This window comes from Panthera uncia, chromosome D4 (assembly GCF_023721935.1).
Source record: "Panthera uncia isolate 11264 chromosome D4, Puncia_PCG_1.0, whole genome shotgun sequence".
NCBI classification, from domain to species: domain Eukaryota; kingdom Metazoa; phylum Chordata; class Mammalia; order Carnivora; family Felidae; genus Panthera; species Panthera uncia.
In genome coordinates, this window is record NC_064807.1 from 72,414,670 (window position 1) to 72,432,459 (window position 17,790).

General features: G+C 48.9%; 1 protein-coding gene across 2 annotated transcripts in view; it reads left to right on the forward strand.

The window, feature by feature from the left end:
- Positions 1 to 17,790, forward strand: part of TMEM268 (transmembrane protein 268) — a 37,440-nt gene that overhangs the window by 6,502 nt on the left and 13,148 nt on the right. For both annotated transcript variants that reach the window (XM_049637246.1, XM_049637239.1), the window contains 4 exons: positions 4,525 to 4,713; positions 10,437 to 10,546; positions 12,451 to 12,558; positions 14,956 to 15,105. In XM_049637246.1, coding sequence (XP_049493203.1) covers positions 4,605 to 4,713; positions 10,437 to 10,546; positions 12,451 to 12,558; positions 14,956 to 15,105 — 477 coding nt within the window. In that variant the 5' untranslated portion in view covers positions 4,525 to 4,604. The remainder of the gene's footprint in view (positions 1 to 4,524; positions 4,714 to 10,436; positions 10,547 to 12,450; positions 12,559 to 14,955; positions 15,106 to 17,790) is intronic.

Consider the following 17,790-nt stretch of genomic DNA (forward strand, 5'->3'; position numbering starts at 1 on the left):
GGCTGCGGCGTGGAGGGGCTGCGGCGGCCCGGACCTTCCGCGTCCCCGGGCGGTGGCGGCGGCGGCGGCGGCGCGGGCGGTGAGTGTGCGCGGCTCGGGGCGCGCGCCCGGGTGGTTGCGCGGGCGCGGGAGGCCGCGAGCCCAGATTGGAGCGGTGCGGCCGCCTGGGCGTCCTCTCTCGGCCTGGGGTCGGCGGCGCGGGCGCGGCCGGGCTCTCGGTGCGCCCTGGGCCCCGTTCCCGCGCGTGTCGTGCGTGGGAGGCGTTCTCCGGCGGCTCCTGGGGACGGGGGCCGGGGCCGGTGGGGGGGGGGGGCTTCCGAGGTGAGGGATACTCGGTGGACAGGACTTGAAGGCAGAGACTGGAGCAGGACAGCTGCCCAAGGCCAAGGCCAGGTGTGGCGGGACATCCACGGTCCGAATGAGCCCTGTCCTGCTCGGACTCCGTCCTGGACTGGCTCTTTGACCTTGGATAGTTCACTTTCATTTCTGGGTCTTAATTTCCTCATCTGCAAAATGGAGAGCTTGGACCCATTGTCTTTCAAGTCTTTTCCACCCTAAAACTTCTGTGACAGGCCCTCTTATGGCCTTTTGTTGGGGCTTTCCAGTGTAATGAAAACAAAACCTGACTCGAGAAAACTGTTAAGCTCTTTCTCTCTCTCACGTCCATCTCAGTGAGGCACAAGGTTCCTGGGGAGCCTGGGCATTTTGTCTGCACAAATGGAGACCTTTGCTCAGCGGGACTTAAGGATCTCTTCGTCTGCAGGGGCTCACCACCTAATTAGAAAAAGACCTATGACTGGAAGTTCTGGTTAAAATGCAGCATCAGCAAAGGAAACTAAGGAAACTGGGGAGTGGATGCCCAGTTAGTTGCTGGAGCCCCAGGGCTGTGCTTACTCGCTGGCTCTGCCTCCACCCTGGTGTCTGGGTGTCTCTCCCAGGTCCCCCTAGGGCTGGTGCGGGGCTGAGCAGAATGGTGAGCCCAGGACATGCTGGAAGGTGATGGGTCCATGTCAGCCCTTGGCCAGTGTCGCTAAAACCCCTTCCACCCTCTGCAGCCTCCAGGTTGGACCAGGGGCTGCAGGGTGAGGGCAGAGGGCCCTGGTGGGGCCCATCCTGGCCTCTGGTCTATACCTCTCTCTGCATGGCAGCCCTTTCTCTCACCGCCACCTCTGCAAAGCCTTTCCCCCATCCCAGGGTTCTGAGGCCCCCCATGTTCTGCCTGCTCCCTTTGCCTGCCTAGTTTGGTCATTATTTCCCTTTCTGAGTTCAATTATCCCACCATATGGGATTCCCCAGCAGGGAGGGGTGACCAAGGATTTAAGATTTTACTTTTGGTGTTAGAGTCAAGAAAGCACAGGGCTGACACTTCAAGGTTCTTAGGGAATGTTGGTGGAGTGAAAATAGTGATAGGTGTATTCCTTCGGTGATGCCTATATGCCCCGTGCTGCTCTGAGTGATTTACATGCACAAACAGTTTTAGCCTCAGTTACCATTATTATCACCCTTTACATGTAAAGAAAGTGAGGCAGACTGAAGTTAAGTGACTTGCTCCAGGTCACACAGGAGGGAAATGGTACAACTATACAGGTACCTTTTAACCATTACACATTATCAGGCAAATGAATGACTTCTGATTGAGACTTTGTGGGAAGCTAATTGGGCCAACTGGGGTGCTGGGATTGCTTTTCAAAGACAATGCCAAGTTGTGGGATTTTGCAACTAATGGAAACTTTCCATAGGGGAAGAGTGTCTGGGCAGCTCCAGCTTGTGGGTGGTCCCTCCTGCCTGGAGGAGGGAGGGCAGGCTCCTGGGTCCCACAGGCCTTTCTGAGACTCCTGAACAGCTTCTCTGGGCTGCAGGCTGCTAGCTATGACGCCCCCGGGTTTCTGGTCTGGGAAATGGGTCTAAGGTTTATGTTCGCCTCATGGGCCCAGGAGATGATCAGAGGAGATGGGGAAGGGCTTCAGAAATTGCCAGGTTCAGGGCAGACTTCCTTGGGCTGTTGTTGTTGGTTTTGTGCTTCTGGGGCATGTAAGATAAGAGGAAGGAAGTAAGGGGTGGTGCCATAGTCTGGTTAATGCAGAGCAGTATTTGGGAATGCCTGCTGTGGGCAGGCATTGGTGGTGGTGGGGGGCGGAGGGCGGAGATCAGCATCTCAGAAGCCAGCAGGAATTTGTTGTGCACCATGCCTGGGAGACATAGCCTCCCTGGACCCACTCTGTCTTTTTTTCTTTTCTTTCCTTTAAGGTGCATTAAAGAACAGGCTGAGAGATAGCCAGACCTGGGTCCTGAGGCTCAGGGCCTAGGAATTATGTGCTTGGACCTCGGTTCCCCTCTTGGTCCTACCTACATCTTCCAGCCACCCTGTCATGGGCAGGTCTCTTTATATCTTTGACTCTGAGTTTTCTCTCTTTCTGAGGAAAGAGGCCTGCTTGGTGAGCAGGGTCCTGGATGTCATGCCTGTATCTCTTTCTGTCATCCCTGCAGCAGCCATGCCAGGGAGGATTCCCTGTTCCCATTTTACAGATGAGACAGCAAGGCTCAGGGAATTAAGAACCTTGCCACAGAGCATGTGAGTGGCCGAGCAGGGATTCAAATCCAGGCTCTTGGGTATTCAAGTCATTGCTTTTTCATAACATTTTGTTACTTTGTGGCCTCAGAGCTGGATACAGGGCAGGTTAGTGACCCCAAGTGATCTTCTGGAGCTTAAAGTCCCTGCTGACTTGAGGTGCCTGCAGCCTGCTCGGACACATGGCCCCCCACTTAGAAAGCCCCCTGCCCCCAACCTGGGTTAATGCTCTGCTGTAACCATCTTGAAATTCTTCGTCATTTTTGAAAAGGGGACCCCACATTTTCATTATGCAGGAGGCCCCACAAATTATGTAGCCGGTCCTTTTTAAAAGACCGAGAGAAACGGAGGGTAGTGAGGGTGTGGGAGTCAGCCTCCCCTCTTTTGGAGATCTGAGCAGTGGCGATCCGCCCTCGGGCCAGCATGGAATTAAGCAGATGTGTGCCCCTGACAGGGGACACTTGTTTTCACCAGCATCAGGAACCATGGCAGCAAAAACCTACTCTACTGGACTTTCACCAAGATGGTTAGCAAGGCTGGGGTGTCATCCCAGGGACGTAGGCAAGGTTTTCCTTGGTGATGGGTAATTCTCAGGGCCCCCGGCAGACACAGAGAGAGTAAGTGCGGGCTCCAGCCAGTGTGTGGCACTGGGGACTCTGCTTTGGCTTCAAGAGAATCCCCATAAAGGACATTTCTGCTTTGTTGACGACAGTGGCTTAGGGTCATGGCCATGCCCACTGTGCTGTCACTGACCCAACTCCTGAGACTTTGGAAGTGTTTCCAAGGTCTTTTAGCGCTAAATGCCAGGGGGATGCATTGCCTTCTTCACCCTCCTGTTTCTCATCTCCTAATAGAGAACAGGAACTATTTAACTGACAGTATTTCTGTTTTAGCTTTGGCCACCTAGAAGCTCAAAACCAAATTCTTGGCTCAGGCGTGACAACTGTGCCAAACCTCAAAGCAGCAACTGTGAGAGCTAGTATTTGTGGGATGTGTCCTTTGTTCCAGAGGCCCTTGTCTGCCCTTTATATGTATCACCGCACTGATTCTTCATGACAGCCTTGTGGGGAAGGTACCATTGTTTGAGGATAGGGAGCTAAATCTCTTTGAGGCTAAACCACTTGCCCAAGTTTACTTAACTCATAGGTAGTAGAACCGTTGTTTAAACTGGTTAGTCTGAACCTGGAGCCCATGCTCTTCAGCAGAAACTTCCACTGCCTCTGCTGGGGACCTTGACTGCCTGAATATCTGGTTATTTTCGTTCTTCATGGTTCTCATTTTTTCTTTCTTTCTTTCTTTCTTTCTTTCTTTCTCTTCCTTCCTTCCTTCCTTCCTTCCTTCTTTTCTTTCTCCCTTCCTTCTTTTCTTTCTTTCTCCCTTCCTTTTTCTTTCTTTTTTCCTTCCTTTGTTCCTTTTTTCTTTTCTTTTCTTCTTTCCTTCTTTTCTCTTTCTTTTTCTTTCTTCCTTCCTTTCTTCCTCTTTCTCTTTCTTTCTTTCTTTCTTTCTTTTGTGTTTCCCACCATCCTGATTTTTCTTTTTTCATTTGTATTTTGCAATGTCTTCTGGAAAGCTGTTTGAGATCCTTTGTATAAATAAGGCTCCCCATGATGAATATACTGGTTCTGTGCCTGGTTGCCTGGGTGCTCTGAATAAGGGAACAGAACTCCCAGATGACTGGGAGTGGGGCCTGGTCATTTCATGAGTTCCAAGTGAGTATCTGGATGTGTCTGAGCTAGGGAAGACCCAAAACCACAGGGAAGTTCTCAGTTCTCCCTTGGAGGGTTTTATTTCCTCCTCTTCAGTCCTGAGAATGTTCCTCAGCAAGACGGAAAGAGCAAAGTCAGTGGAAAGACTCCTGGTGGCTCTCTCTGGTTTTGGGATGACTTTGGCCTTGGCAAGGCCAAGAAGCCCAGACTGCCCAGGCCTGAAGTTCTTTCCTGTGCTGTTTTCTGAAGGCAAGTGAAGCTGAGTTGGCCACTCCAGAATGAACCACAGCTCCAAGATGGGGAAGTAGAAGCCCAGCTGGCTCTCTGCCATGGCCTGCGAACCTCAGATGGGCCGCAGTGGGGCAGCTGGCCCGTTGCCCCCCTCCTCCCCTGGCTGGAATGCCTTGCCTGGAGGGCGTCCCCCAGGCTGGGGGCAAGGTAAGGTCATGACCCTTTATTTCCCTCCCCTCTCCCCAGGATGCTGGGCTGGACTCACATAGCACAATGGAGGGGAGGGGAGTGAAGGACACAGGAGAGCCTTTAGCTAGGGGTGGGCATTTTAGGATACATTTCTAGGCCTGTCTGTCATTTCTCCCCATTCTCTCTATCACCATCTTGTTAGACCAAATCGCTGTCACCCTCTGCTTGGATCCCTGCCGTATCTTCCTAGCTGATCTCTCCTTCTTGCCTCTTCCATTTACGTGACATTTAGAGTGACCTTTTAAAAATGCAGAACAGACCATGTCACTTTCTGCTTCAGTGTTTCCTATGGGGCTTAGTGTGAAGATCTGTCAATCGCTGGCTTGCAAGGCCTGCCTTAGTGGCTCCTGCTACCCGTTCTTTGTTCCTGCCATGCTGTCCTGCCTCAGGGCCTTTGCATCTGCTGTTTCTTCAGCTTGTTATGCTCTTTCCCTACCTCCTTTCCTCTGATTAATTTCAACTCATGCTTCAGAGCTCAGTTCAAATATCCCTTCTATAGGGAATTCTCTCCTGATGCCCCAGCCTAAGCCAGGACTCCCTGATATATTCCTGCTTCTCCCCATAGCACTTAGCATAGTCTGTAATTAAATGCTGACCTGTGTGATAAAGTGTTGAATCTCCAGCTTCTCTACTAGAATGTAAGTTCCACGAGGGCAGGGGCTCTGTGTTGTCTTGTTCATTCCTGCATTTGCAGTACCTAGCACAGGCTTGGCCTGTCGTAGATGCTCAGTACGTATTTTGTTGAATGAACAGGATGAATGGGTGGCTGGGCATTGGCATTTTGAATTGCGGCTGGTTACTTAGATGATTTGAAACTTGACTACTTAAAAACAAGGGTTTCTTCTACTACTGTTATTGGTAAAACAGTTTACACACACACACACACACACACACACACACACACACACACCAGTAGGATGGAGTGGAATGAAATAATTTTCCTTTAGAACTTTGAAGACATTGCTCCGCTGGTTTTTGGCAAGCCAGTTCTTGCTTCTTTGTAGGAAATTCCTCCTTGCTACACACACACACACACACACACACACACGTGTGCACACACACCTGTGAATGCCCATTCCTTTGGTCACTTTTCAAGTTCTTTTTCTTATCTAGGTGTAATAAAAGTATTTCTAAGTAGAGACTTACTGTTCCCACTCTAAGGAACAGATGAGAGAGATTATTGCCAGGAATCCAGGAACTTGGTTTGAAAGACAAAGAGAGTCATCGTGCAGAGTCTTTGCCTTGCTGGGACCAGCGCTTTCGTTGATGTGCAAAGAGCCGGTGTAGGGAAGCAGCTGGTGTTCTCCATGCCTAGCACCCCGGTCCACATGGGTTTTCTGTGCTATGCTGTGAAATGGGGTGCTGGTCTGTGGCCCCACCCGGCGTGACCGCCCTGGTTTTGGGCACTGCCTTTGCCCCTGTTTCTTACTTTCATTTCCTCTGGTGACTTCGGGCAGGTCTATTCGCCTTTCAGAGGCTCTGTTCCCTTTTCTCTGACAGTGGTACCCACCTTTTAGGGCTCTTGGAGGATGAAATGAGATTAGGACCGTGAAGCCCCAGCCCTGTGCCTGGTGCCTGGTAAGGGCTCAATACTTAGAAACTATTCTTATTGTACCTTATGCAAACTCATTTCTGCCTTTATTTTCTTTTTGTCTAGTTTCTCTCGCTTGCTTATTTTTATTTTTTTAATTTTTATTATTATTATTTTTTAAATCTTTATTTATTTTTGAGAGAGAGAGAGAGAGCAGGGGAGGAGCAGGGAGAGAGGGAGACACAGAATCTGAAGCAGGCTCCAGGCCCTGAGCTATCAGCACAGAGCCCGACATGGGGCTCGAATCCACAAACCACGAGATCATGACCTGAGCTTAACCAACTGAGCCACCCAAGCGTCCCACACTTGCTTATTTTTAAATCTAATTTTATAATTTTATATTTATTTATTTATTTATTTATTTATTTATTTATTTATTATTTTTGAGAGAGGGAAACAGAGTGCAGGTGGGGGTGGGGCAGAGAGAGAGGGAGACACAGAATCCAAAGCAGGCTCCAGGCTCTGAGCTGTCAGCACAGAGCCCAGTGCGGGACTTGAACTCACGAACCGTGAGATCATGACCTGAGCCAAAGTTGGACGCTTAACCAACTGAGCCAACCAGGTGCCCGTTTTCATATTTTATTTTTATAAAGCCACCTTAAATCCAGGAGTGGGAGGGTAAGAACGAATACAACTAAAGCCATGCATGGGTTGCTTTACTGTAACTTTTGAGTCCCAACAAGCTTGCTTTTAAATTGGCAACGACAGTGGCCAGTTATTCAACCCCTGTGTTTCTCCGAGCATTTATTTTCATCATCTCTGCAAAGCTGCGTGTGGTGATATGATCCCCCTCCAAGCGAGGAAGCAGGCCAGGGGTTTAGATCACTTTTTCTTTTTTAAAAATTTTTTTTAATGTTTAATGTTTATTTTTGTTTTTAATGTTTTAATGTCTCTGACAGAGAGAGACAGAGCATAAGCAGGGAAGGGCAGAGAGAGAGGGAGACACAGAATATGAAGCAGGCTCCAGGCTCTGAGCTGTCAGCCCAGAGCCTGACACGGGGCTCGAACTCACAGACCGCGAGATTGTGACCTGAGCCGAAGTCGGACACTCAACCAACTGAGCCACCCAGGGGTCCCTAGATCACTTTTTCGTGGCTACTCTGTGAGCGAGAGACTGGGCTACACTTTGACTCCTATAGCTAGCTGTCTAGCTTATACTTTCCTTGGCTCCCCACCTTGCCTCCACACCCCTTCCTTCTTGCAAAAACTTAAAAAAGAGAGAAAAAAAAAGAAAAGAAAGCAAATAAAGTTCTTTTTGGCAGGGCATCCAATGCTCTTTTAACCTTGAGATGACAGATGATAAAAAAAAAGACATAAAAAAAGACATAAAAAAAGAACTCTAACTGGGGGTTAGGGGCCAGGGTTCTGTCGTGTCAATTCATTTATACATCAAACATTTATTTAGTGCCTACTGTATGGCAGGTATGAACCCAGCTCCGGGGATTCAGTGTTGAGCAGAACCAGTGTGGGAGTACATAGTCTCCCACATTGGGGGATAGACTTTAATCAATTAGTTGAATACCTATGTAAGCAAATAATTGCAAGCGTATATACTTATCTTTGAATATGTACTCCTTTGAAGAGCAGTTCTGAGTAGGTTTACAGAAGGATTTGATCTGTTAGGGGTGTAGTGTCAGGGAAGACTCCCTTGAGAGGTGGTTAATGAGCTGGAATATCGATGAATAGGATTTCACTGGGTGAAGCCCAGTGGAAGTGTTCTAGGGAAAGGGAACAGCATTTGCAAAGGCCCTGGGGTGGGAGTGAACACTGCTTGTTCCAAGAACGAAGGACGCTGGCGTGGCAAGACACAGAAGGAAGCTGAATGGCTCGAGGTGAGTTTGGCAGGAGGCGGGTTCTTCAGAGGGCTGGGCGAGTGTGGTAAGGAGGTTGGTTTTTGTCAGTAGAACACCAAAAAGCTATTGAAAGTTTTACTCAGAGGACTGATAGCATCCAGTTCACGCACTGGCTGATGCGTGGAGAATGCATTGTAAGCGGGTAGGTTTGGAGAAACCAGTGAGGAGGCTGCCAAAGGGCATGAGGGAGAGGTGAAGGTAGCCTGGCCTGGGTTGTGGTGGAGATGCCAGGAGGTGCATGGAGTTGAGAGACATTTTGTTGGCCCAGCTGGCAGGGCCCAGAGAGGGGCTGAGTGAGGAGGTGGAGACAATGGCGGGGGTGGGGCAGGAATTGTCAGGAAGGTAGGGCTAGTCATTTGGTTTTAAAGACTCAGGGGCGCCTGGGTGTCTCAGTCAGTTAAGCGTCTGACTTTGGCTCAGGTCATGATCTCACAGTTGGTGAGTTCAAGCCCCGCGCCGGGCTCTGTGCTGACAGCTCAGAGCCTGGAACCTGCTTCGGATTCTGTGTCTCCCTCTCTCTCTGCCCCTCACCTTCTCGTGCTCTGTCTCTCTCTCCTTCAAAAATAAATAAACATTAAAAAAAATTAAAAGAAAAAAGACATACTGCCCAGAGCTAGGCTCAGGTGACAGGAAGTTTGGGCCAGCAGATAATGTATTTATGGTTTAATCTCTTCATGCTGCCCCATTTTCTAAGCCTCGCCCACAGAAAATGTGCCAGCATATCCAGGCCCAGCCTTGCGTGGCTGAACACTGGGGATCCCCCCTCTCCTGCCCACTCCAGCTGCGTGGCTGCTGACAGGGTGGCTCACGGGACCTCCTGCTGTGGTGGAAGGACATCTGGATCCTTCTGTCCAGATTCTCTCTACTAGTAGCAGAAGGCAGATTTAGCTTCATTGCTTGGCTGTTCCTCCCTGGGCCTGAGGGGTTTCAGTCCCCAGGGGCTTTCACCCCAGCAGACCTCACTGGGCTGGCCTAGTCGACGTCCTGCCTGGCTTGTGGCCAGACTGAGTTGATGTGGTGGTGTTTTGTGAGGTTACGCTTAATTCAGTTGGTGCTTTTGAATTGTCAAGTGAGTTGCAGATACCCTGGGGAGGGGTTACCAGTAAGTCAGTGTCTTCATTTTCTGTGGCTGCCCTAACCAATTACCGCCCACACAGTGGCTGGTGAAAGATCCGTCCTCTGACAGTTCTGGAAGCTGGAAGTCTGATGCTGGCTTCCCGGAGCTAAAGCCCCCATGTCAGCAGGGCCGCCTTCCTTCAGGAGCGCAGGGAGAATCTGTTTCCAGCTTCCAGAAGCCACACATACTGCTTGGCCCATGAACCTTCCTCCACCTCAAAGGCAACAGTGTTCCATCTCTGTCCCTTTCTTCCCTGGTCACATCCCTCCTGACCCTTCAGCCGCCTCTCCCAGTTTTAAGGATGCTTGTGATTACATTGGGCCCATCCCAACAGCCCAGGAGAACCCCCCTATTTCGGGCCAGTGGATTAGCCACTTTAACTCCATCTGTAGCCTTAATTCTCCTTCGCCGTGTAACATAACATGTTCATGGGTTCTGGGGAGTACGGCGGGGACATGTTTGGGGGTTCATTGTTCTGCCTACCACAGTCAGACGGAGCCCGCTGGGAATGTAATATTTGGGTGAGCTTCCTGTGTGGTGGTGTTCATACAAATGTCTGAAACATCACCTTCTCCATGTACTTAGTTGTACAGTCTGCTTAAATATCTTTTTTGGGGCTCCTGGGTGGCTCATTTGGTTAAGCATCTGACTCTTGATTTTGGCTCAGGTCACGATCTCACAGTTCGTGAGATGGAGCCCTGTGTCGGGCCCCACGCTGATGGCTTAGGATTCTCTCTCTCCCTCTCTCTCAGCTCCTCCCTTGCTCATTCTTTGCTGTTTTTCTCTCTCTCTCAAAATAAATAAACATAAAAAAAAATCTTTTGTGATGGGGAGCTCACTACTTCCAATTCTTTGTCTGGACAGCTCTCATTCTTGGGAGGTTCTTCCTTTATAGGGTCTTGCATTGTGTCCAGGTAGCCTCCAGGCTCTGGTCTCAGTTCTGCCTCCTCAGGGGTTCTGGTCAAGTTCTGTCCTTCTCGCGTGGGGACTCGAGGACTGCTACCACGTCCCTCCTTGCCATGAGAAGGTTCTCGTGGCCAGAGGAGGTGATGCCATCAGGGTCCGGGCTCGTCCACAGTGGTGCTCGCTCAGCCAGGTGAAGCTTCTGGTGTGCTTTCAGAGCTCCGCAATGGCCAGGTCCTCACGGTTCTGCGGATCGACAACACCTGTGCGCCCATCTCCTTCGATCTGGACGCCGCAGAAGAGCAACTACAGACCTGGGGCATTCAGGTGAGTGTGGGTTTTATTGACACCCTGCCATTTTCCCCTCCTTCCAGCCACCTACCTGCTGGCCGTCCACCTATCCTTTCATCCAGTTGTCCACAAAACATTTGTTAAACACGTACTCTGGGCTCCGTATGGTGGGAGGTATAAGGAAGATGTATTAGGAGTGTCTCCGCCTCCCAGTTACTTCACTTAACAGGTGCGTGTTTTGGGGCGCTCGTTGTTTGCCAGGCACTGTGCAGGGCACTGGGGTCCATAGAGGTGGCCAGACCCAGTGCCTGCGCTCACACAGCTCATAGGGCCCAGCACAGGAGGTGGACTCGTGCCCGATAGATCGGGTCAGGTCAGCAGGGTACGAATGCGGCGGCAGAGGCATGTACAAGGCACCGAAGACCTTCACAGGAGAAAACGATGAACTCACCTGGGGGAGCGGTGGTTTCGAAAGCGTCACACAGGAGCAGATGCTTGATCTGGGATCTTGAAGGAAAAATAGGGGTTTGCTGGGTAGACAGGAGGAAGGGCATTTTAGGAGAGGGAACTCTATATTCAAAGGAAGAGTACGTGAATTTATTAGATAATCATGCAGTGCTTTGAAGCACAGCGATTTGAAGCCTAGGCTTCTCAGATCAGAGGTCTGGATGCAGATCTGTCTGGGTGGCTTTCAGCAGGTGAATTAACCTCTCTGGGTGGCTGTTTCATCCTCTATTAAATGAGGGCCACATTAATACCTATCAGACAGGGTGTTTGTGACGAGGAAGTAAAATAATGTGGACTAACCGTGGGCAGGAAAGATACACTGCTCATTTTGCCCTGCAGATTTTAGAGTTCACTTCTTTCGGACTGAATTGCATTATTGTTTAAATCAGCATGTTATCACTTGAAGGGAAACTTTCCACATTGACGGTACTCACCCCACGTCAGCACAATGGCTGGTTTATCACACCATGTTTCCTGTCAGCCTTTGTACAAAAGAACATTTTTCTTCAACAGTTGTCTTCAGATGGGGTTTTCTTAACCAGGGAAAACAGTCCACATATTATTCTGCCATGTTCCCAGACATCATCTTTAATGGTTCGATTCTGTTTTCTTGAGCAGTCCACTCTCGCAGGGCCTTTACGTGCTATGCCATTTTTGTTTGGGCAGAGAGATGCGAGTTTTCAGAGCCTTGGGCGGTATTTATCGTTATTAGTGTTGCAGTGTTGGTACCTGCTCACATGTATCGAGTGTCCATACGGACCGGACCATACTGGGCCAGTGTGCATGTGCACTTAGATATGACACACATCTGTCAAAGTAACACATAACCGCTGGAGGCAGAACAGAGGCCCCCCTCCCCCCCAGAGATGTCCGTATGTATCTACATGGTACATGTATACTTATTTTGCAACACACACGTTAGTACTGCATATGCATCATGTTATTTAGTATGCACACCACCCCTACAAGTGCGTGTTCTTGTTGTCCACACTTTATAAATGAAGAACCTGAGGCTCAGAGAAGTGGGGTTACTTGGCACGTGAATGGAAGAGCCAAGGTTTGGACCCAGCCTACTGACTCTAGGGCCTGTGCCTTAACTGTTAGGCTCTCTTGGGTCTGCTGTGAGGTCCTGTGCCTTGGGCTGCAAGATCCGCCCCCCCCCCCCCCCCCCCCGCCCCCACCAAGGGCGTCCTCCTGGGTCTCGAGTTATCCCACCTCCCCAGGGCACCCATCCTTTCCTGAGCTGCATTCTGTGATTACCACTCCTAGTGCTCCGAGCTCCTCAGTCTGCCTTCCGGGGCAGCCTGGAAGGTGCCTGGTCCCCCTCCCATGTGACAGTCCCATGAACTGGAAATGACATGCTTGCGTGCAGGAAGGAGGTGGGAGTGGTTCCCCGTGGCTGATTGGTCTCTTTCCCTTGCATGGCCAAGCAGGTCCCCGCTGACCAGTACAGGAGCTTGGCTGAAAGCGCCCTCTTGGAGCCCCAAGTGAGGCGATACATCATCTACAACTCCAGGCCCATGCGGTTGGCCTTTGCTGTGGTAAGGAGGCAGGGGGGCCGCACACTGACCTGCCGCGCCCACCCCCCGTCACACTGCTGAATTGGGCATTGTGCTCTGGAGCCTCTTGGTATGGGTAATGGGTCTGGGGCTGGTGGCCCGGCCGGCTGGGATAGAGCAGTACACGTGTACCTGGATTTGGTATAAGAGGAAATGTATGGGAGAGAGTCGTAACCAGATTCCCAGGGAAAGGATTGGAGGCAGGGTTTACTAAGGGCAGGGCTTGGGACCGGGAATCTACAGACCCACCACTGAGACTTGGACTCAATGTCTGGCTTTGGTTAAGACTGTCTTCTCTCTGGGGGACACCTGAGTGGCTTAGTCGATTAAGTGTCTGACTTCGGCTCACGTTATGATCTCACTGTTTGTGGGTTTGAGCCCCACATTGGGCTCTGTGCTGACAGCTCAGAGCCTGGAGCCTGCTTCACATTCTGTGTCTGCCTCTCTCTCTGCCCCTCCCCTACTCGTACTCAGTCTCTGTCTCTCAAAAATAAATAAAATATTAAAAAAAAAAAAAAGACTTGTCTTCTCTCTGGGACTTGGTTTCCCCATCTGTTCAACAACAGGTAGTTCCATTCCAGCTCTCACCATAAATACATGGGTGTGTATAAACATATATGTGTATGTGTATATGTACACTCATCGAAGACACATATGTATAAATATCTGTGTACACCTACATACACACACACACACACACACACACACACACACACACATGGCAGAACCAGTACTTGAACCCAGGCAGTCTGGTTTCAGCATCTGTGCCCTTAACCACTCTGATTTGCTGCTTCTCTGTATATATAAATGGTCAAATAGCACTCTTAAAAATTTTTTTTAATGTTTATTCTTTTTTGGGAGAGAGACAGACAGAGAAAGAGTGGAGGAGGGGCAGAGAGAGAGGAGGAACAGAATCTGAAGCAGGCTCCAGGCTCTGAGCTGTCATCACAGAGCTTGATGCGGGTGTCAAACCCATGAACTGTGAGATTATGACCTGAGCTGAAGTCGGATGCTCAACTGACTGAGCCACCCAGGCACCCCACCAAATGGCACTCTTGACTCTCACGTCTGCTTCTAGAAAAGGAAAAGGAATGGCCACTGGCATTTGTTAATTCTTCAACAAGTGTTGAGCTTATATATGCTATCTGATTAACCCTTATAACAACCTGTGAAGTAGGTATTATCCCCATTTTACAGTTGAGGAAACTGAGGCTTAGTGTTGTTAATAACTTGTCCAAGGCCACCCGTAGCTGTTGAAGGATCACTGTGGACTTCTAACTCAAATTTATTTCACTCCCAGGCCTTCTGCCCTTTTCTGCTTTATTTAAAATCCGGGTGACCCAATGTTTATGGTGGTGCTATTGACAATAGATAAAGTATGGAATGAACCCAAATGTCCATCAACTGATGAATGGTTAAAGAAGATGTGGTATATATATATATATATATATATATATATACACACACACACACACACACACACACACACACACAATGGAATACTACTTGGTGATGAAATAGAATGAAATTTTGCCATTTGCAACAACGTGGATGGAACTAGAATGTATTATGCTGTGCGAAAGAAGTCCATTAAAAAAAGACAAATATCATGGCTTCACTCATATGTGGAGTTTAAGAAACAAAACAGATGAACATAGGAGAAGGGAAGGAAAAATAAGATAAAAAGAGAGACAAACCATAAGAGACTCTTAAATGCAGAGAACAAACTGAGGGTTGCTAGAAGGGTGTTGGGTGGGGGGATGGGCTAAATGGGCAAGGGGCATTAAGGAGGACACTTGTTGGGATGAGCACTGGGTGTTATATGTAAGTGATAAATCACTAAATTCTACTCCTGAAATCATTATTATACTATGTGTTAAATAACTTGGATATAAATTAGAAAAATAAAAAATAAAATCCAGGTGAGCAAGAATTCAGAGTAACTATCCTTTTTTCTTTTTAGACTTCTTTTTATTTATTTTGAAGAGAGATAGAGAGAAAGCATGGGAGGGACAGAGAGAGAGGGAGACAGAATCCCAAGCAGGCTCCACACTGTCAGCGTGGAGCCGGATGTGGAGCTTAAACTCATGAACCATGAGATCATGAACTGAGGCGAAATCAAGACTCTGATGCTTAGCTGACTGAGCTACCCAGGTGCTCCCAGAGTAGCCATTCCTAACCCCTTTTCTCTACTGTTGCTTATGGACAGGGAACAAGGGCTCCTTCCTACAGACCCTGATCAATCCCTTCCTGGCCCTGTGAGCTCTTTGACTCCAAGGAGGGCATCAGACATGTCCAAAAGAGTGTGTCCCTTTGAATGGAGCTGCTTTATTCCAGGACTGGTATTCCTGACCACGCTCTTTCTCTGGCTTCTCGCAGGTGTTCTATGTGGTGGTGTGGGCTAACATCTACTCCACCAGCCAGATGTTTGCCCTGGGGAACCACTGGGTAGGTGTGCTGCTCGTGACCCTGGCTGCCATGAGCCTGACTCTGACCCTCGTGCTCATCTTCGAGAGACACCAGAGGAAGGTGAGATGTTCGGAGACCCCAGCCACGCTCCCTCCAGAAAGGGTGTTTCCGGCAGGAGAAGCCCAGGTCTGATCTTTCTCTTTTCCCTGCCTCAAAGGATTTCTGCAACCATGCGGGCCCATGAGTCCAGTGACTGAAAGAAATGAAATCACATGTGTGATTAATTCCTTTCTGTCTTTCCTATCTAATCCCTGTGGGTTGTTTTTCTGGAAGCAAGCTGTGTTTTGAGAGTCTGGAACAGGGGAGGAAGGTGTTTTGGGTTTATGGAGCCCTTTCACACTAGTAAATGGCTGAGTTGGGATTCAAGGCCAGAGTGCTCACATCCCAAGCCATGTTCTCAGTCAGTACCCTACTGCACTAGCATTCTGTGGCTCCCTATCACACCATAAACACAGTGGCTAAAAAACCATAATGTATTATCTTATGGTTCTGGACTTCAGGGCTGCATCCTTTCTGGAGCCTTTAGAGGATAATGAAGTTTGCTGCCTTTTCGAGGTCCTGGGGACCACCTGCATTCTTTGGCCAATAACCCCTCTGCCCATCTTCCAAGCCAGAAATGGCGGGTCTAGACCTTCCCATATCTTTGATTCTTTTGGCTCCTTCTTCCACTTTCATTTATTTTTATTTTTTTAGTTTTTTAAATGTTTCTTTATTTTTGAGAGAGCCAGAGCATGAGTGCAGGAGGGGCACAGAGAGAGGGAGACACAGAATCTGAAGCAGGCTCCAGGCTCTGAGCTGTCAGCACAGAGCCCGATGTGGGGCTCGAACTCATGACCCCCGAGATCATGACCTGAGCCAAAGTTGGATGCTTACCTGACTGAGCCACCCAGGCATCCCTCCTTCTTCCACTTTTAAGGCCTCTTGTGATTCCATTGAGCTGCCCGGATTATCTGGGACAATCTCCCTTTTTTAAGGTCAGCTAATTAGCAATGTTAATTTTATCTACTACCTTAATTCCCCCTTGCTTTTATATATTCACAGGTTCTGGGGAGTAGGACTTTGGCACCGTTGGGGGCCATCACTCTGCCTACCACACCTCCACTGTCTTTCCAGCTGCTTTAAGAAGCTCCTCCCAGTACCTGGCACAGAGTTGGATTTGGAGATCCATTCTGGCTTGACTCAGGAGGAGAGGGATGCTGGGAAATGTGGTCAGAGTTTGGGGTGTGAATTCCATTTAGTTCTTGTGCTCAGAGGGACAAATAGGAACTTTATGGCTTAATCATTCTGAAAAGATCTTTGTTGGGCTTTGCGACAAGGCTGACGAAATAATGCTGCCCTTGGGCTCTGTTGAAGCTTTCATGGCTCTGGTGCTTGGCATATAAAAAATAAATTGAACTGGCTGCTCCTGCCGCAAGAAACTTCTCTTGGGGCAGGGAGAAAGTAGACTATTTTGCTTTAGCAAGAGCCAGCGAAACACCTGGCAGCTGGCAGGTGCTTCAAGGGTGCAGATGCAATTCATGCAGTTTAGAGAATGCCCACAGTGGCTATCCACCTTCTTCTCTCCCTTCCTGCCTCGCTCAGTGTTTATGAAGCCCCTGCAAGTACCAAGCAGTGTGCTAGGCACAGGGCACAGAGTCGAATAAGATCCTCTGTCTTTACTCAGAGGTAAAGCATGGGGGCCCCAGGTATGCAGTGGCCCCCCTGCCATCAGTGTTTGTTCAGTCAGGGAACCTTGGGGTTCCTTCACTCCTAATAATGACCACCATTTAATGAGCGCCTGCTGTGTGCTCTGTGTTTGGCACCGGCTGTCTACGGCTGCCAAGCATATGAGGCGGCAGGATATCTCTGCTGTTGGCTAGCTCTGCAACCGGGACTAAGTTATTACTTTGCCTCTCATGGCCTTAGTTTCTCATCTGTAAAATGGGATAATAATTGTAGCTCTCATGGGACACCTGGCTGGCTTGCAACTCTTGATCTCAGGGTCGTGGCTTCAAGCCCCACTTTGGGCGTAGAGCTTACATTAAAAAAATAATAACCGTAGCTCCCTCAGAAGATTTTGGGGAGAATTAAATGAGTTAATGTATGCAAAGTGCTTATAATATAAGCACTCTTATACTCTATAAGCACTATAATATAGAGCACTATAATATAATATATATATATATATTATATAATATAATATAAGCACTATAATACTCTACTCAGAGAGGTAGAGTAACCAGTCTGCGGTCACACAGGCTCCTCAGGTCTTGCCTCAGCTCAAGGATTCCTTCCTCCTCAGATACCTCAGCACTCAGGACCATGCAACTCCCCCTTCCCGACCATCACTGTCCCTCTTCCTGTTAGTGTCCTTGTACCATAGCAGCCTTGAGAGCCTTAGCATTTTGCACACACTGCCTTGTTTTTGCCTTGTTTGGGGCATTATTAACCTTTCTCAAGACTGGGAGGTTTGTGAAGGCACACAAGAGTCTGCGTGGTATCCCGGGCAGAGTAAAGCAGGTTGCTAAAGCATGTGGGAAGTTCTGAAAGATATCTGTGGCCAACAAAGAACAGGGGAAGACAAAGTTTGCAACTCAGTATCGTCACTGAACTGATATCATTAGTTGACAGGCATGCAGTGTTCGTTCTTGCAAGTGTTCTATGTGGGTTGACTCATTCCATCCTTGCTATAACCCTTGTTATAGGGAGGTGTGATTTTCTCCACTTAAACAATTTTTTAAATGTTTATTTATTTTTGAGAGCGAG